Source organism: Anopheles coluzzii, chromosome 2 (genome assembly GCF_943734685.1).
Source record: "Anopheles coluzzii chromosome 2, AcolN3, whole genome shotgun sequence".
Classification (NCBI taxonomy): Eukaryota; Metazoa; Arthropoda; class Insecta; order Diptera; family Culicidae; genus Anopheles; species Anopheles coluzzii.
Window position 1 is genome coordinate 51709827 of NC_064670.1, and position 20747 is coordinate 51730573.

A 20747-nucleotide genomic window follows, 5' to 3' on the forward strand; every position below is an offset into this window, starting at 1 on the left:
ACAAGCTTCAAATGTTTTATACATTGAAATACATACTTTTTGCTTCAATTTGTTGAGTTGCACTTATGTGTATATGTGTAGAGCTTTGTTTTGCTCACGGAATTAACTACAGTCTCAGCATATTATATAGGGGCATTTAGAAATATACCCAACTTTTAATCTGAAAATTTAATGAGGTATGAAAGGAAATCACAAAATGATGGAACTAGTAATCAGATTTCAAGTCAAATGAAGAACAAACAAGAATCTATCTAAACCCGGTTTGATGTGTGATGCAAAATTAAAGAATATTTCTGGGAACGCATCATTTTCAAATTCATCCAAATTAGGTTGATAAAACGTTAACACCCTATGGTGCCTTGTTGCCAAAGATAAGATTTTTTTTTTCTTAAACCAGAAGGAACGGTCAAAAAAAGCCGTTTTGCTAACGATAAGTTTCTGCAAACACATAAAACATTCCTAATGATGCCCAAAAACTCCAACGATAAAGCTCGTTTTGCTGGTCACATTCGTCTTGGCCAAAAAGATATCGATCAGAATAAATTGATAGCTATCATTCACGACGTTTCCCCGACGGAGCCAATGCTTTCCTTTTCTTTTTATAACATCCAACCTCCGGGTGGCATAGAGGCTCATAAATATGGCGGGCCGTCGTTCCCACACCAGATAACGGACCCTTCGTACGCACCGGTTGGTGGTCTGCCCGAGGATGAAGGATTGAAACACAACATTCAAGCAAATGAATCCCAACATATCGTAGCATCAATCGCAGCCCCAAAAACTCATTCCGTGCAAATTTAGCTTACTCAGCTCAGTGCGCGCTTCGTCCGGAATGGAACGAGGAACCTTTGCCAGGAGTCTAACGGTGCCTGGTTAGCCTTTCTTCTCTGCTTCTGCTGCTGTTCCTGCTGGTTGGTGCGCTTCATTCCCAACAAGGGCAATCCAATTTTCGCCATCACAGTTTACAAAAGCCCAAGGGTGGAAAAGCGCGATAATTAATTGGGTGATCGAACGAAAATGATGTATCGTAAAAATATCTAACGGCTGGACACTAGCAGGTTTAGTGAAGCGGCAACCGGGGTTGTGATGCGCACCCGATCCGGTGCACATGTTTGGCGCTGGTGGCAATGGGAAACTAATTCATTTTGTTTTATTTTCATTTGACTAATTTTATAGCCCCTCCTAGTCAAGCCGACTTTCACCACCCTAATCAAATTAGCTAAATCGGCCTTTCGGCCCGATCCGATGCTGCCGAGTGGGCGCACAGCGCACCGGCGCGAACTCGTTAGAGGTGAAAGGATTTGCCCGACATTGGACCAGCTTCCCGCACAGCTCCGCTCGGTGCCAATTTATTATTTCGATCTTATCTGCGACAATCATAAATTATGTAGAAAGCCCAAACAAACGGTTCCGATACATTGGTCTCAATGCGATGCGGTGAAAAGCTTTATAGTACGGGATGCTATGGGCAAAACTAGCGCTGCCATAAACTAGCGACCAATGCCTAAATGCTTCCTGGCACCGGCATGTTCTGCTGACAAAGTTGCCCATCGTCAATCGGTGCTGGGGTAGTTGAGTTTCAACTGACACTGATAACGCGGACATTCTTGTAAAAATGATCCACTAGCATTCCGCGATCGGCCAGAGCGAAGTTCGTTCATGTTCTCAGACATTTCTCTCGCACACACTGGCCTGGCATGTGACTGACCTGTGTGCGATGTGCGGTGCGATGACAGAGACCTGGCAAGTCAATTTCTTTTACTGCAAGCTGCCGATGACAGGCTGAATGTGGAAAAACAAGCGATCAAACTCGGGACTGGAATTAACTTGCCCGCCATAGCTCATTCGCCGGGGGAACACGTTTCACTGTCACGACATTAGCGAAAACTATGTTCAGCATGTTTTGCACGTTCCGTCGATCCGTCTCGCTGCCTGTTTGTCCACAGCCCAAAAGTCCACGGGCAAAGAATGGAACCGGATCGTTGGAAAAGGTTCTTTCGCCAAACCGTAACACAATTGCAAATGGTACGTTCGAGTGTGTTTATTGGATTTGTGGTAGATTAGCACCGATCTAATACTTCTGTACTATTTTCAAGCGCGGAATGTGAAAGCGGGATGGCCGCAAATGTGCAATTTTTGTGAGCCCTCCGTATGCACAATGCCAGATTGGGTGCATTGTGCATTTCAGCGCCGTTTCTCTTGTCGGTTGGGAAGAGTTATGGTATGGATCTGACAGTCGCGTACCGTGTTCGTGTTAGCGCATAGATATCGTTGCTTTATATCGTTATTACATCGTGCGGTGCCCGAGCTGCAGTTATTGCAACCGTATCTTGGATAAACGTGACCGAAATTAATCTCCCACTAATTGAAATCTAATTCCACCCGTTAGTCCGTTAGTTGGACTACTCTCTGAATTGGACTACGGATTAGTTCGAGAGCATGGAGTATTTTGAACATTCTTTACGTTTAACATTTAAAATTTCTTTATTCCAGGATCTTGACGCCATGTTTCGTCTGGTGTCTGTCTGAATATTTGCATCGTTTCAAGAAATAATTTATATGCTTTAAAACACGCTTCTTCAAATAATAATAACCTTACCTGTTAATTCAAATACAAATAACCTTACACGTGTTTAATTTTTTGACTAGTTTTTTAAACATATGTTCACTCAATCAGGGTATCACCCCGAATGCTAACATAACCAGTATTCTTCTCAACATTCAGAAAATAGGATATTCGTAGAAGAAAGAATAAAACAAGTAGAACCTGTTACGAAGGCATTGAAAAGCTAACAAAATAACGTCTGCAACAGGCGCACCATGTCGATCGTTTGGTTTTCCACCATTGCGGTACTGAAAGGTCAGCAATGCGCGACGATCAATAACCCTCGATGCGGGGCAACGAAGCAGCTTGCTCTAGGGGTGAATGGGGCATTCTCGAATGCTCGTGTGTTTGTGCCTGTCTTTGTTTCCTTTCGTCCTGGCATACTGGAATCCACAAGCAATACCGTTCAGTACTTTAATCCCGCTGTAGTGACCCACTTCCACACAGTTGGCAGGGTCCGTTATTGGTTAAGAGGTTGCGGCCGGTTGACGACCGACACAGATCGATCTCCGCGGGCAGGAAAGTTGTTTACATTCAAAACTGACAAAATATTCGCGGAAGAAATCGTGCACCCGAGGCATCACCGTGATCCTGTGGAGCCAAAATCTCGACCGTTTAATTGCTTACCCTAGTGAGGGGGAAATGAGGGGTAGAGGTAACGGTGCGCTGCGGACAAGCAAGGATGATTTATTGTTTTGCAATGGGGATCGAAGTTTGGAGCAGCGCGTGGATTCACCACGTTGCAAAGTTGCGACGGTTTGAGCTCGAGAAATTCTACATCCTATTGATCCCGATGTGTGTGTATGGTCGGTGTTTAATATTAGCAGACGGCATAGATCTGATCTGATCAGGAGTTTGACACACAACCAATGTAGTGTCCCTGTTATGGGTTGAACGATTCATGTACTTTACTTTGTCACAGACGAATCGAGCGCGTACGTACATTGTTGCAAACGGTCGTTTGAGCAAAACAAAAACGAGAGAACCCTCCGGGGTCCTTTCGCTCTCTCGCGTCAAAAGTTGCAATGGGGCCTAAAGTTCAATTCACTTTGGGTGAACGTACGGGAAGCGAACGCGCTCCCCCGGCCGGACCTGTCAATTCGTCTTTTCCAGGCCGTTTCCGTATTTCTCCTTATGGTCGGGGTGCGGTCGGGACCTCCCGCTGGATCAAACACGGCAACACACACAGCAGGTGCTCTACCCAACAAAGTGGAGAGCGGGCGGGAAGGGCACGTGGTCGCGGTTTGTTGACCCGCGGGACATTGGTTATTAATATTTGCAAATTTGAAAAATCGATTGTTCTCGAGCCCTGGGCGCTCTGTGGAGACTCGATGGTTGAGTGATGTTTGGGATCGTACTTTCGTAGTAGGGCCGCTTTTCTGTCTCCCTCAAGGTACGCTGGCTCTGAATATCCCGCGCGAAGATCTGGGTTGGGTTCACTCGTTTCAGGTGCACCTAACCAAGGGTACGGTGCCCGCTGAGGACGCAGTAAATCTAGCCTAGTTTTAACCAGGTGATCCTGGGTAAATTTATGGCCGGTGAAGCTTGCCAAAGGGCTCACACGTTTGGAAGGTCATACCTTGGTCGGCCCCCTTTTAAACCCCGAATGGGTTCAATTCCAATGTTGTGACTTTCGTTTCCGCCTCTAATGGAGGCTCATACGACCAACTCGTCTCGGCAGGGTGGTAAATGAGGCGTCATTAATTTATTGACCTTTGTTCTCCCTTTGCTGCGGCACCCCAAAAATGGAAAAAATTGAAGGGCCTAAACGTCTTGAAGCGGCCGCTGACTTTTCAATCGATGGCTCTATGATAGCGTCGTGGAGGGTTTGGTTGTTTCGGTTTTTGGCCAGTTGATATTTTGCGGAGAACCTTTTACTCGTATGGATCGTAACCCGCTCCCAATGATGTGCCAGCGAAGGTGCGCAGGGTGCTGGTTGTGACTAACCGACTAAAAACCTTTCGTTTGCTTTCGTTTACTTTCAGATTTGGCAGCGATTCGTAAGATACTGGAAAACGAAACCGGAGGCGCCCTCTGTCCGAGCTGTCAGATGCCGTTCGATAAGGGCAAGAAAAGGAAGCTGATCGACGCCTGCGGCCACGAACGGTGCTACTCGTGCATGTTCCGGAACGAAGCTTGTCCGCACTGTCAGGCACAGAAGGAACCGAACCAGCCTGGTCACCCGCCACAACACCATCCGGCCTCTCGTGTGCAGCCGGATATGGACAACGGTAAGTCGGCTGGTTTTATAGATAAAGAAGATTTTTTTAATGATTTCCTACCCTTTTTTATCCCGATGGTCATCCGTGTTAGCGGTCGATTCGGAAGGGTAATTTTAAATTAATTTCCTACTGCAATCTCACCCGCTTCCTTTGCTGCCATGTGGACTCAAGTGTCGTCTGGCCATATGGATATAGGGCTTGTGTCGAAGAAATGTTGTTTCTCACCTTGCAGCATTCACGAAACTGTCATGTCAGTTGTCATCTTCTGAGATTTATTTGAATTTTAGGAAGCCACCGAATATTTTGCTCATATTTAAATTACCATATGAAAGCCACTCGAAGAATCAATTTTGAATAGATAGAGATCTAGAAATCTTTATCCGATATGTACGAGAAAACAAATGTTTTTATTGTTGCGGCATCGAAAGTGTACCTTTTTGATTAAACTTTAGGAGTTTCGAAGTTTCCTGGCGTCTTTTTCATATCCTACAGATAGTTCCGCCCAAAAACAAAAAAACCTATGTGATATTTTGATGTGTATATTTTGTATGTGAATATGTTGATTGTGGCTTTTATTGACGCCTGTGCAAAAGTGAATGCTCGATCGTGATTAAAACGAGCGATATCTTTATTACTTCACTTTCGGCTCGATCGGTTCTTCTTGCTGCTGGTCCTTTTAACACCTCTCGATCAACCTGTCAGAGAGCGGCTACACACGTACAAACACACACACTTCCCCGTCATCACGCGTCCTAGGTTTAGGAAGGACTTCCACCTGACCCGGTTCGGATGGAAATGGTTTAAAAATGCCCATTATTGGATCCGTGCGAATGACAACGGAGCGGGCTGCGATCCGTTGATGTAGATTTAGCGTTTTGCGGCAAAATCTCTTTGATGGCTTCTGCCCGCCAATCAAAAACTCCCACCCCCTGGCCTTCGTCACCATTCGTTGTCGTCGCGCTCGTAATTGGGTCGTCACTGACCTTGTGTCAATTCTGCCAGCTGCATAAAGCAGGCAGGCTCCACCGTAGAATGATTTTGGGTGACTGATGAACTTTTCTCGAGCCGAGACAAGATACCTGATCCTTCGATTGGGCTCACATACCGCCGGCGCGGTCGAGCTTGGATTAGTATCGGTTAATTACGATCAGCACAATCGGATCGCCGGGCCGGCGTGATCGACGGTGGCTGAAGGGTGCGAACATTGTGGGTTGGTTTATCGTTGTTTTTTTTGTCCATTCGCTCGTATCACTTTACGAGATGCATTCTGCTCGATTGGAAAGTGTTGGGAAAGGACGGGCGGGAAGGGAAATTAATTTTGCGTTTTATTTCCTCAATGCTCAATGTTGACGAGATTGTATCTCGCCCAGTTCCAGTGCGCCACGGAAAGCAAACGTGTGGACGAACTGCTCTTTTATTGGTTGCATTTACTTTGCGCAATCGTTCGCAACCATTAATGTTTGACCTACTCCCAAGGGACTCGCGGATCCGCATTGTATGCATGCGTCCCAGGGTGCACTCCACGGTGTGTGCTGGGCAGCAGCAGCCCAGTAGAGCGATCGCTCTTCTGGTCAAGTGTCAACGTATGATACCGATACTTGTGGACCGCCGAGCTGTTGCTTGGTGGTTGTGCGTATATGTTCATTTGTTCCTTTATTCCGACGGTAACCTTCTCCGGTGGCCTAAGCTACCCGGAGTGCCCTCTGGGTGCGAAACATCATGGCAGTTATCATGGCAGAGCCTCACCTCCAACGATGCTTGTCGTTTTATGATACATAAAAATTTAATTTGCCCACCGTTAAGATCAACTGACATTGAGGGGCAGTACGCGGACTACTAGTAGCAGCAAGGACTGTCGTTTTCGTTCCTTTGCCTTTTTGTTGCGCCGCCAGTTCCATTGCCGCGTGCATTGCTCGTTTTTATCGGTCTCTTGGGAGGTCAGCTAATGTTGAAAATAATTGTTAAATTACTCGCGTCTCGTGCTTTTTTGCAAAGGTTTGAAATTTAGTTACAATGAAGCTTGAAGTAAGCAATTAGCAAACAAGTTGTTTGTTTTTTTTTGGTCTCTGCGAAAAAGATATCAAAATTAAATGTCACCTTTTATGCAATAGCATTGGACGTAGAATTGAAAAAAAATATTTGATTTGTAAAATTAAGCATTAAATGTAAAACTCATGTTTGTCACCCAATAAATAATATATTTTCAATGGATAAATTTCCTTACTGCACGTAAGTTACGATTATAGCCGATGGTGGAGCGCCTAATTTACGATACAAATAAATATGAGGATTTGTCGTGCCAAATTAATCGTGTGGGAAAGATATGTTATAGTATTCGTTCGTTTCACAATAATAACCTTGTTAGCTGTATTTCAGCCATTCCGTGCAAAAAAACAACAACAAAAAAGTGTCGCGTTGGTGGGTCTTATTTCGCGCTTTAACAACCTTCCGTTTTAATTCAATTCCCAATATTCATCACGCCATGGCTTTTAATGGTATCCATGTTGCGGCTGGTTTCTTTTCCGCCCGCCCATTAGACACATCTGCCTTTCGTTTGTCGTGACGACGGTATATGATGAAGAGGACGCGGTCGCACGAATGGAAAGACTTCGATAGGACAGCAAGCGACGAACCTCTGATACGGTGGTGGATTAGCAAGCCTCCCCCGGGACATGGTTTTATCATCCAGTTTGGCTTGTTTCGGAATCGTAAATTGTGGGATTGTGCGAATATTTATTAATCCACACGTCACGTGTGTAACACCGGGAGCAGGTTTCCCTTTTAAGCATTACATCAATGTGTGGAGCAAGAAAAATGAAATACGTTCGTGTGGCATGATTTGCAACAAAGTAACTCCGGAATAGTTTTCAGCAATCAAATTTCTTTCCTAATTTGTAGTTAATATAAAAGTTCAACAAAAAGAAACAAAATAAATGGATAAATTTGTCGGTTTTTATTTTCGCTCCTGTTGTTTAAGCTTTCTGCGTTGTAAGAAAATAAAGCACATTAAATCTGCCTTGAACATATTTGACCCATTTGGATTACAAAACTACCACTGCAGCGCTGTGCTTCTGCAGCTGCACCGTTTTTCAATTTGGCTGTAAAATTGTACCGATTCGTTTCGGTTTCGTTCCGTGCGCGCGGGTATAAACCATCCACCAATCAAGTCAACTTTTCGATCGTTGGGGCGAGAAAACTTTTCCATTTGACATTTAGTCTTCACAACAGATGGAACTCACTCGCTGGGGACTGCTTTCCTGCAGTGCCACGAAAGAATGAAAGTAAACGGTGCCATTCGGTCGTGAAGAACGATTTCCACTGATTTATGTATCGCTCGGTTATGCTGAGCCGCAGTGCCGGTTGAATCCCCGGCCCGAAAGCGAAACGTGGCGGGTTCCGCGAAACGGTTAGTGCTGACATGTTGAATCATTTTGCGGTTGATTTAACATCTTTTTTTGTTCGTCTCGGTCCATTACGTTTGCATGGGCGATTAAATGAAAATTCATTTACCTCTACGCTGTAGAGGTTGGTGGCAGTAGCAGCAGAGGTAGGTTTACATTATAAATCATGATTGGATTGCCGCAATAACCGCAGATTTGGGTAAAAACTTTTAGCAGCGTACGGTTCGAAGTTCCAGTGCGCGAAGTGGTTGGTTTTTGTTGTTGTTTTGTTTTACTGTAATATGTGACGCATGAAATGACATGCGTTTTAAATGCGTATCTGGAACCGAAATTGGTTCGGTTCCCGGTATGTACATCAGCGATTGTAGTATTGCGGACGATCTTTTATGCAAATACACACATGTGTTTGGTTTTTTCTTATGTTCTACTTTCTTCAGGAACTTCCATTGATTTTACGCCTTCAAACGTGCTGGGAGTAAAATCGCAATGTAATCGAAAACGCCTTCCCGAAAACGCACAAAGCACCAAGGGCGAAAAGGAAGGTTCATTGTGATTTGCATACCTGGGTACGGTCGTTGTGCAAAGCAGTGCTCGCGCGCAGTTGTTCTTCTTATCTGTTGTTGATCTTGCGCATTGTGCCGGAAGAATGGATGCTCGTCGAAAGCAAGTCACCTTCACATAGTTCAACAGAACAGTTCAATTTACATTACAATTCCTGTACGGGTACATGAGGCGCAGCAGCTGGTAGAATGTTTTATCTTTTATCAGAAGTATGTATCATTGTGGGTGAATAATCGGTGCTAGAATTGTTTGAGTTTAAAGCATTTTGGGATAGAAGCAACATTTAGATATAAATTGGAAAACATTTTGAATGATATTACCTTGTAGTGTACACAACATTTAAAAATACTTGAAGCAATACATTGGTATATACGATATGTAGTTGTTTGGTTATGATAATAAATACAAAATAACGGAATGAAATCACAATAATAAAATCGACTAGGAAAGTCTTAACACGCCAAATGACATATTAAACAATCTTGTTAAATCGAATGAAGAATCGAAAATTCTAAAGAGTGCAACTTCAAAACCTCAGACATTTATGCTCCTTATTGTGAGTTAACATTCTCATGGCCATGCAACAACGTATGCAATCATCACAGAACTATTATACGACAGTATAATTGTAACAGCGATTGCTATTGACTTCTATTCAACTGAACCTGCATAAATAAATACCACCAAGAGGCTATACAAACTATGAACTATTGCCATCCAACTGGTTGGCGTACGATGCTTTAGGCAGTTTCTTAAGACAATTCCCCTTCGTTCAAGAACACTGGCACAGTCAGAATTGGTGGGTCGTGATTTGCAAAGAATGTTACGCAATAACGTGTTTTCTGCCATCCAAACGCTCTGCTGTACACCGCCGACATAGTTTAATGCTACCGGCTACCGGAATACCGGATTGTGCCCAGTTCATACCCGCCCGTTTCGGAAAGTGTTTGCTGCTTAGCGGTGTGGCGTTATACACATGCACATGGCTAGTTTCCCCACAATCGGCGTACGCAACAAATGGGCATTGTATTAGGTGACGTTTGGAGGGCAGGCTGCATACACACTCGAAGGAAGGACACGTGCAGCAACCGACCTGTGCGATCGCGTATGTATGTGGTTGTGTATGTGTATCAGTGAGACCACATCAGTGTAGAATTATGCTGTTATTATAGTGGACGCTCGATCGGCCATTCTCTGATCTCCATAAATGGTGAAGGGTAGATACATGCCCGGATGTTTTTTTCTTCTTCCTCACACCCCGTTAGGCAGTACATTTTGCCGCGCGCGATCGTGGACGGGTATCGAATCGTATGGTGAACCGCTTTAGAGCTGCCGGCTATGATGCGATACCCAGTGCTCCGAGCACGGTTGAAGTGTTAAGACCTTCGTCTCCACTAATCATATCACTGCCACCGGTGTTACCCCTGCTGATTAATCATAGCATTATTTAACCAGCCTTTTTTTACATGATACGTAACGTAATCAAATGTTACATACGGGGAGAATCGGCATCACCTTCATTTTCGAGGCTCCATTTCCCGCATGCTTCTCTTAGCGCATGCTTGTGCAATCCCTTTTGGACGGCAAAACAAACACCGACAGCATGTTCCACCAGAGATCAGACACGAACAAACCAAAACCACTCACTTTCTATTCCCTGAGAAAGGTCTTCATTTGGTATTTTTTTTGCTTTTTGTTTACTTTTTTTCAACAATTGCTCAGCATCACGCACCGATCAACGCTTTGTTAGGGAGCAATTTTCTTTCTGCACTCATTAGGCGTGAAAAAATCATCATTCGAAAGGCAAACGGTGCTGGCGGTAGAGCAAGACGTTTGGTGGTGGTGGTGGTGGTTGGCGAGTCGATCGGTTCACGACATTCGGCCGCGGCCACATGTAGTACATGCTACAGCATGGGTGTACCAGCAGCAACGGTGAATGATGCACTTCGGCGCCCAATTTCGAAGAAGTAATTTTACGCACGCTCACGTACACGATGTTTTCATCTTCCGGTTGGTTCCACAAAAAGCCACAAAAAGCCGAAGTGTGGCCGCCTTGCTACTTGTACGTAAACCCATTTCATTTCGCCTGTTTTTGTGGTATGGCGTGTCTGGAGCCCTTAAATGTGGTTCAATTTGTGCGCCGCTGCGGAAATGGAAGCTGTCGCGCTCATGGTAGCAGTTGGTGGTTGTAAAATTCAGCACCTCGGGCCACTCAGCCATCTCCGGCACGGTTGCGCTCAATTATGTGCCGTTGTCAATGGGAGCAACTTTTAAAAGCCTGCAAGCTGTTTCAAGTTGAGGCAAAAGTTGACTTTTGTGCACAGAAATTTGTACCGCTAAAACGGCAAAAAGCTTTACTTTAAACAGAGTGCGTAACAAACATACCACCGTTCCGTGGCATCTACGCCACAGCAGCATAAATACCGCTGGGGCCATGTCAATATCGTCTTTAGGCACCGTACGTGGTTGAGCGTGTGTTTTTGGCCTGGTTTATTCCGGTACGGGTGCGGTGTAAAATGGCTGAAATATCGTTCATTCTGCCAATTATATGCAAATGCCAGCGCCATTTCGATCGTGCGAGGCAGGTCATTATTATCATTATTATCATTATGACATTTTGTTTGCATTCGGCCGACCGCAACACACAGTTGCATTCCAACGGGGGTTGTTTGCCGCCGTCTGCCACCAAAAATTGGCGACCCCGAAAATGAAAACACATCACCATGAAAGACACAAGACGATGATGGTTTGTGGTGCAACATGCGTTCGAACACAGCGCTTCGAGCTGCATCATTTGCGTCGCGTCATATGTGAAAAGGTACTGTGTAGTGCTTTCTCTGCCCGCTTCCTTCGACGCACCTCACTCAAGCTGACAGGACAACGTGTGCAATTTGACACCTTCTGCACAGGGCACACGGGACACCAATCACGTGCAATCGTACCATCGGTGCATCGGATCATTACGATTGTTATGTGTTTCGTTCGTTTCGATACGTTCGCTCGTGGTGGTGGGTCGCAAAAGCCATTGCCGTGTGGATCGTACAATTGTAGCGACGTATTTAATTAACAACGGATCAAAAACGACCGATCGATCGTTCGATCGATGTCGAGCGAATGGGACCGGCGCTAAGGGGGTTTACGCAACTGTACGATCAAATGCTATTTATGCTCTTTCTGTTTGGTTTACAGATATTCTCTCGTCGAATGGTGCTATCTACCAACCGCTCAGCCGCAAGATGCACGGTTATGGGAGCAGTAACCATCTGATGTCACCGCTAGGCTCACCGCAGCCTCAAAATCGATCGCAGATGCGCACGAACGGGCACTTCTCGTCGATCTATCAGGTAAGCATCGGAGTATAAAATGAATACACATTATTTTTCAATTTAAATCATCATGCAGTAAAATAAAATAAAGTTAATAAATAAATCAGCTGATGTAATCAACGCTGATCATAGACTCAACTTAAACTGAATGTACCTCGGATTAAAAATATAAACCATAAGAATGTTTCTTCCACGCACAAATTGACACTTGAACATCGAAACTACTGACAAATTTAGTACCAGTCAAAGACTCTGTAGAGTATGCGACGTTTAAGTAGTCTGACAACCCCAGATTTGCCCTTATTGTTCAAAGGATAAACGCTAAAGTTCAAAGCAAAATGTCACTACTTCGGTAATAGCAAAACGTGTTTAACAATTTGGACACCATAAATATGAAACACTGTGCCCGATATTACAGGTATACCAATGTGATTGCCTCCTTCTCAATAATGCTAATGTAATTCGCGGTCCGGCAGAGTTAATGTAATTCAGTTGCAAAAAAGACGTAGTTCAAGCCATGATTGACACACGACGGTTCACTCGCAGTCCGTATGATATGCGACAATTTCTCGACCCAGTCAATTGACCGTCAATTGTCTTTGGGCGCGATACGGCGTGGCGAATTCTATTAATGCAGCAGTACCCCAAGCGCTGGAACCAATCGATCTGGAGCAAAGGTTAGCTCCGAACAAGTGAGTGTCGGCTGTGGCGTGACCGATAGTCGGTGGAGCCCATCACGCTCAAGGTACGGAGTCTGCAGCTTGTAACCACCGGCAACCGCCTAATTAAGCCGGAGGTCATCCCCTGGTACCCTGGCCAGCCCCGGTGGTACCGTTCGGGGTCGACAAATTTCAACGTGACCGCTCGGCGGTACCTCGCTCACGTCGACTCGCCGTCTTGATTGATATATTTATTACGCGCGCGAATGCTGTTGGCGCGAAATGGCGCGAAAAATTATGCTCCATTCCCCTGACCTAATGGTGCACGCGGGGAGGGCAAACATAAAAACATTAGCAAACGACCAGCTGTTAAGTGGTGGGGCAAGTGATCAGTGTATGTGTGTGTTTTGACAGGGTCAATTAGTTGATGTAAAGGCTCGGTTGTTTTGGTTTGTTTTGGTACCGGTGCGAATGGGTTTAGGTTCAGGTGTCCGGCTGACTGGCCGATGGGTGATGGGCGAAGACATGACCTAGACACGGTTTCAGAGCTGTGGCTCCTCATCCACGGCATACACGGGAAGCATGGCGTCTTGTGGTGCTCATTTGGCACAAGGTTACGTTTGGCAAAAACCGTTTGGATGTGTTTTGTCTGTGTATGTGCCCACTTTACGCAAGGCTTTATGACAGCGCGTTGATACAAACCGAGCTGGCGAGCTTTTGATCGACAGCGACAATCGATTCGTTCGTTTGTTTGGGATGTCTTTTCACTGTTGCGTTGATTGTTGAATTATTTATAAAGTTATTGAATCATCGAAGGTGTTAATTCGGCAAGTTATGGCATGAAAAACTACCCAAAAGCCAAATTTATTCCACTTTAATGCCAAACTCTTGATGAGCCTATATTGTCGAGTGAACATATTCGGGTACGCATTGCAGGACATTTAACGTGATTAAAGCTCGAGCGCGTTGAAAGGCATCGTACATTCAAAACGGAAAATTAAGCCCACATTACCCAGAGTTGTCAATGGTCGTAAAAGAGCGCACCAGTACTACTTTCGTTATCAAAAAAGCACCAGGTTTGTTGCACAATTCGGGCGCCCAACATCAGATTACCAACACCAGTGCAACACCACTGCAGCACAACGGCACAGTGGATGGATTGCGGTTTTATTGCTCACATAAAGCTTGTGCACTCTCTTTCGCCTGTGTTTCATTTTTCGCCTGCCCTAGCGATCCGATAAATGATTGACTTGTGCGCGCCATGGGCATTGAAATAATTCAGCAACTCCGGACCGAGGGGGGCTTTTATGGGAAAACGTCCACAACTACTCGCCCAGACGATCATCATCGCTTTTAATTGAGCCCGTCAGTATTGGGGTGGCCGGCGTAAATGTCGAGTGCAGCAGCGAGCATACAAACTTTGCAAACTCTCCAGCGCTTGATTGATCAACGTTTTATTCTTACACTGAGGGATGGTTCCTCGTTTAAGGGCTGCGGTGGTGGTGATGGTGATGATGTTGTGCAATAATAGGTACAGCATTGTGGGGAAGGATCCCTCATTCCTACCTACACACACAAATACACTCGTCAATACGTTTTACAGCGTTGCTTGTCGCTGGTTACGCCTCAAAACAAGAGTAAGAAAGCCTTTACCAATAAACCAATGACACTGCGAGTTGGGCAAGAGCGAGTGCCAGAATTTATGTTGTCCCGGTAGTTCAAGGTGCAGCTCGGTGGTTCAGCCATCGGCTTGCACTAAGTGCAGAGAGTGCGCCAATTTGTACGAACAAAAGTGTCAATAAAACGCTGTTCGACACTCCTTGTGACAAACCGTGAGCGCAAAGCCCCGGGTGGAAATAAATCCTGAAAGCCCGCGGACGGCGCAGTGTGGAGTAGGAGGGCATTGGTGCTCAGGTAAAAGCGATCGCTCGAAGGGCAGCGGGCGTCCTAGAGAGCGGGCTATGATATTTTATTGATATATTACGCGCTATTCACGATTGTCGCAATCAACCTTGAAGACCGTCGAAATGACCGTGTGTCCACACGGGAGGAGACACAACCATCAAGGAGGATGAGGGGAAGGGAGCTACACGGATCGGGTCCCTATCAATGTGGAACAGACACACACACACACATGCGCGATCGAAAACAAAACAAACCACAGGGAAAGATAATTGAAACGTAAAGCCACCCGCGGATCGTGTGCGGGACCTGTGCCGCGGTCTCCACGCACTCCAAAGCGTGGATTTGCGTCTCCATCGTCTTTTTTTCTGCCATCTACCAACAGAACTCGATAGTCTGTTCGAGGTCAAATTCGATCGCATGCTGCGCACATACGTATGTGTGCTTATGCTTTCCAGCGACCGCAGTTGGCAGAGTAAAATGAAAATTGAAGGGAATTTCAAGTGCTTAATTGATTTTTCGCACGACATTGACAAACGTGAGAATATTGTATGCTTGCGCTCGCTGCCCCGGCCAAACGTTCTTTTACGTCTGCCACTTGCGACATCGGCTCGAGGTGTCAACGAGTGGAAAAGGGAGTTGGAGGGAGAGAGAGAGAGAGCGGGCGAAAATGGCATGCAAAAGGTATGGTCGCATCGTTGGCTGCTGCATCGTATCGATTCCGAGGTGCGATTGTCGAGATTTATGATGTTTACCTTATGCTGCGGCGTGCAATTTTGCCACACTCGTCGTCTGCCCTCGGACGATAATTTAAAGGTGATAAATTAATTATGGCCGGTGAGTGGCTGGGCAAAGGGTGATCGATGTATGCACGGGGTGTGTGTAGTCGTGGAGGACGATACAGTTGTGAGAAAATGTTATACAGTTCGAGGAACGTAGCATATAACATCGTTGCAATTGTTGCATATTATAAAGCGTTTGAATCGCCTTATCTTACTGATTTCTGATGCGTGAAAATGATCCGACGACCTTCTAATGCGCGTGCCAAAACACAACTCACAACGTGTCCGCACGCGTACAAAACCCGTGTATCCTGCTGAAATCTCACGGAAAGTATTGATTTGTCACACTTTACAAGAACCACACTTACATCAACACAGAAAGCCCTTTTGATTGTGCAGTTTGTTATGTCGCTCAGTGAACCTTCGGTTCATTCTTTTCATCAACAAATCAGCTCGCGTTTAGCGCATTGTTTGATCTGTGCCGTCTGTTGAATGGTTTGCGCACGCTTTATTTTTTAGCGTATTAACCATTCCAAGCAGCACACTCCGATGGCGGATTGTTGGTGGCATACGTTCACACCGTTTCGTACATTCTGCAAAAGCGTGAGAGACACCGATTTGGAAATCATATGTCCCCCGCCGCCGTGGTGCAAAGTGCAAAGACAGCACGCCTACTACCCCTTCTGACGCTGTAAAGTTGCTCTATTCAAACGGTGTGACATGCAAACTGAGCAATGAAATCTTATGCCGGCAATCAATTGGGTCTCGTGTGTCGCATCGGTGTTGAGTGTTGAGAAAGTGTGAACGTATGAAATTGGTACGATTTTAAGGTACTTTCCATGTGGTATGATGTGCCAAAGTTATGAGCAAAATGTTCGCTGTTTGATTCGATGGCGCACTTGCAAGATTTTTCCAGTTAGCTCCGATTTAGTATGTGGATGATAAAAAGGGTTGCAAAACATCGGAAAATTAATTACGTTCAATCACTTCTGATTCAAACTGTTAAAACAATGTAGTAAATATGCAAAAAATAAAATTTGAATTTAAGCTCAAAATATTGAGTTGACTCTATTGAAAAATGGCAAAAAACCTATCAAACTCTTTTTCAAGTAGGAATTGACATTTACCGACCGGTTCATTTGAATCCAATTAAGCCAGTTTCGGTGGCACTTTCGTAGGCCGCTGCGTAACGTGAAAGATCAAAGAACCAAATGGTAAAGAAAAGAAAAAAAAAATAAACAAACGTACACACGTACATGAACATAACTCTTCGCACAACGTCTTTGTTTCTCGGTTGATTAAAGTACTCGGAGGCTGGGAAATATTTTGCCAGACCGCCGGGCAAATCAAACCAACGGGGGCAGCATGGAGGGTGCGACGAAACAGTAGTTTGTTGGTGGGTGGGCACACTAGTTGACCATATCTCCCCTTCCTTTTTGCCAGACACACATACAGACCCACACACACGCACACCTTTATAATAGACCCATGTTGTGAGAGTATAATTGAATGAGCTTAATTCGCGTCCAGCAGCAGCGGTGGCGGCAGGAGTAGCATGCGAAACCGCCAACCGTATGCAACATATGCTGTTTCAAATGCTGTACAACATTGGGTCAGATCGTTCGATCGTTAGCAAGCCAATCGACAGCTCCCGGGGTCTTTGCAAAAAGGTGCAGCTACACCGACCGCCGACCACCGGCTGCTCGAACCCGGCCCGACGTGTGTCCATCATCAGCATCAACTCCCGGGCAAACCCAAGAAGCTGAGGCGTAATGCGGAAAGGTCTCGTTAGTTTGGTTTTTGCACTACACCCTCTCTGATCTGGCACGGCGCGATCGCGATCAGGTCGAAATCATCGAACGTCACCTGCAGTGAAAGGTGACGAGGTGGATGCAGGGTGAGGAGTGTGTACCACCAGTGACGCTTTTTATGGGCCTGCACGACGCGAGGGACAAACGGGTGATCGAACGAGCGTACACAAATTGGAGGCCGCCTGGTAGTGGTGCTGCTGTTGGTAGCCGCACCATTAGAGCGCACACGCTGTCGTTGTCTCATAATTATGCTTCTGTACGGTGTGCAGCACGGTAGAGAAACGGTGGCGAAGCGGGCTAGGAAATTATGATCCATTACATCAATCAGCGCATCGCAATGAAGCCTTTTTTAGGCAGAGGTGTTGAAAAGGAATGCAATGCCAACACCAAGAACCAAGGAGCGGGGTGAGCGTGGAAGCTTCAAAGCGCAAACTAGGCTCGTTGACGGGTTAGACACCATGTGAGGGTTGTTCATCTGTATTTTTAATACACAAATCCATCCATACACACACACATGCAAACGCTACCAGCGCTGCAGACCCGTTGTGTGAGCGTAAATCATGATGCATAATTTACCTTGCAAGCGTGTAAAAGCTCGCCAGAAAATCAATCGATTTGCAAATGCATCCTCGAACGATCGCGAGATGCAGCCCGATGCTGGCCGCGGCCGCGGTGTTGCAATCGCCTCCCACCGTGTGCTAGGAACTAATGTCGACTGCATGCATGCGTAATGTGAAGGGTCCGGTTTATTTTTATTAATGTTCGCAACGTGCGCTGCATATTTGCTGCTGCTGCTGCTGCCCCGCACACTGAAAAAGGCTGGCGCCAATTCACGATTCGCGCAGTCGTAAAAGAAAACAAAAATTAAACGGAACGTTTGCCTTGCTTGCTTCCCCTCGGCATTGGCCGGATATTGATGGAGTGAATGATTGATGCAAAAGATGGTTTCCAGACCTTTGTGTGAGAGGTTTCCAGAAGTTCGAAATGGATTGTAGCTTTAAAATGAAGCACTGCATTTGAATGCACTGTTTGGTGCAACAAATTATCACCCTCGACATTAAAACGAATCGTGTCGATCCGGGAGGGGAAGTTTACGCTTATGATTGGGACGTGTTCGGTCGTCAAGGTAAATTGTAACATAAATCAATAAGTGCGATCGTTACTTTGAATTACTACGATGCATGGTGGGGGGCCTTCTGTCCAAATGGAGGACCAAAAAAACAATTCACCATCCTGCAAGCGCACGGTGTGGACGTCGTTGAAACACCATTAATCCAAATCAATCCTCTAATCGTTGCTTAATGTGCGATCGATGCAAGATCATTACTCACGAAACACTGTTCCCCAACTTGTGGCAACGGACGGATGCAACAGCAATCGATCGACCGATTGCATAACGATCGTCCGATGCTGTCAAACATCCGCACCGGACACCGATCGCGTTCCACATCTTGCACGTCTTTGCACGATCGATCGATCGATCGATCGATGGAACTGTACGACACTGTGTGGTGGATGTAAACGGAGGTGCGCTGTGCGCTCTGCAAATTGTAACTGTTTGTGCAATGCAGTTTTCGCGTGCAGTGCATAATTTAATTGCATCTGCTGCTGCTGCTGAAGATGTGCCATTTTGTTCCTTTCACAACAGCCACCTCGATCGAACGGAGAAAGAGTCGCGTGGTCGCGCGTGGTTGAATTTGACTGACTCGTGGACGGGCGGGCAGCGCAGCCGTTTATGGACCGATTGCATCTTGTTCACTGTCGTCGCACATTCGGATGATTCATCATCATCGATCACCACCACCATACACCGGCTGGAAAGAGAACGAGGATGGATAAGGCAAGCTGCTGAAGCTAATGAAGAGGCATCAGCAGCAGCAATACGGTACCAAAGGCAATTGCCGGGAACGACAAGTCCGGGGGATATCAATTTATTCCGCCCTTCTGGATGTCTGGCGAGACGCGGTGGTGCGGTTGTGATCGAGTGGCACACAAACATGAGCAAGTAGAAAATCAACAAAAATAAATAAAAAAACACACACCCTGAATGCCCTTTTTGCGCGATATTGCAACCCAGAATGTGTGGTGGTGTGCGTTTTGTTCACTTCTTCATGCCATTTCATTTTCTCTCAATGTCTGTGGAAGACCTTCCCTTATCTGCCCTCGTGTACCGTGCCGAGTTGGGTAGCAAATGCCATTTTTGGTAGCGACAAACCGGTAGCTTTTGCTCAGGCTCCAGGCAGGGTTCCGGTTCTGTGGGACTGGTGGCGATCGAGTGGTGTCGTTTATGTCTGCGCCGCCGCGTGCTGCAATTTTTGGGCCAAGATAGTCAGATTTGTTTGGCACTGACTTTGGCTGTGATTAGTGCTGCTGTGCCCGGTTATGGTGGCCATACGCAAGCGCGCACAGTTAAAGGGTTGTGCGTGTGTATGTGTGTGTAACATTCCCTTTTGAAAAACAGCCTTCTGTAGGCTATGGTCCCATTTCCTCAACAAAAAAACATACTCTTCTTTGCTTCATATGGTCGGCAACAAGATGGAAGATGGCTGCTATTTTTTCTTCCTCTTGAGCTGCAAACAAACTCATATGGACATGCTGGTCTGAACGAATGGATGGGACTTTACCTTACTTTATACTGTTTGCAAGTGGCCATGCAGCGTAGTGGCCCTTTCGCTACAACCTCAATTACCTTTGCGCGAGTACGTTTAAGCCCCCAAGAAGCAGCGTGGACGTTCTGCAAAAGTAGGTGAACCACCAGTGCGATCCAACGAAAGATGAGGATCTATAATTGGACACACTCCGGTGGATCGATCGGGTTCCTTGATCGGGTGCAGATCTTTAATTGTACGTTGACCACCTCACCATTGTTGCATTGGTGCCTGGTATGAGATCTTTCGGTACAAGGGCTACGGAAGCACCGGAAACACAACAACTGCCAGCAGATGCACGGATTGTGATGATTGGGACTTATTTTTTTGGGGGGAAAATGTCATTACGTGACAATGACGCTGTCGGTGACGATCGACCCGATAATCAGCAGCAATTTTAGTGTACCATTCCCTCCACCCCAATTTGGTCAAAGTTGGGTCCCCCTTTTGGTCGATTTCATATCAGGTGAAAATTTTAATTATTTCCTTTCGATCGTGGTGCGGTGATGGGTCTGGGGGTGGGGCAGGAGTCACTCCAGTTCTCCCTGCGGGTGGTTCACTTTTTGTACGGTTTAACAGTAATTTCTTGTAATTGGTATATGTGTTGTTCGGGATGGTGTGAAGCCACCACCAAGAGGGGTGTGTTTGTTGATTTTGGAACCCGAAAATTGAACCGCTTTTTGGTCGTGTGTTGTCCAGATGTTGTCTGTTAATTTCGAGTGAAAACATAATTTAAAGTACCGTAGTTGGTTAATCGCATTTCTCTCTGGCTGTGCGTCATTTGTACCGCTACCAAAAAACAGTCTTATTTTTTATGAAAGATGCTGTTT

At 45.8% G+C, this 20747-nt stretch overlaps 2 protein-coding genes across 6 annotated transcripts in view; one reads left to right on the forward strand and one right to left on the reverse strand.

Annotated features, from left to right (window-relative positions):
- The window catches only part of LOC120947329 (protein TANC2), a 117955-nt gene that overhangs the window by 87775 nt on the left and 9433 nt on the right, over positions 1-20747 (forward strand). For all 5 annotated transcript variants that reach the window (XM_040362551.2, XM_040362552.2, XM_049606601.1 and 2 more), the window contains 2 exons: positions 4591-4836; positions 11979-12133. In XM_040362551.2, coding sequence (XP_040218485.2) covers positions 4591-4836; positions 11979-12133 — 401 coding nt within the window. The remainder of the gene's footprint in view (positions 1-4590; positions 4837-11978; positions 12134-20747) is intronic.
- Positions 1-20747, reverse strand: part of LOC120953716 (tyrosine-protein phosphatase 10D) — a 144863-nt gene that overhangs the window by 70816 nt on the left and 53300 nt on the right. The gene's annotated exons all lie outside the window — the stretch shown is intronic.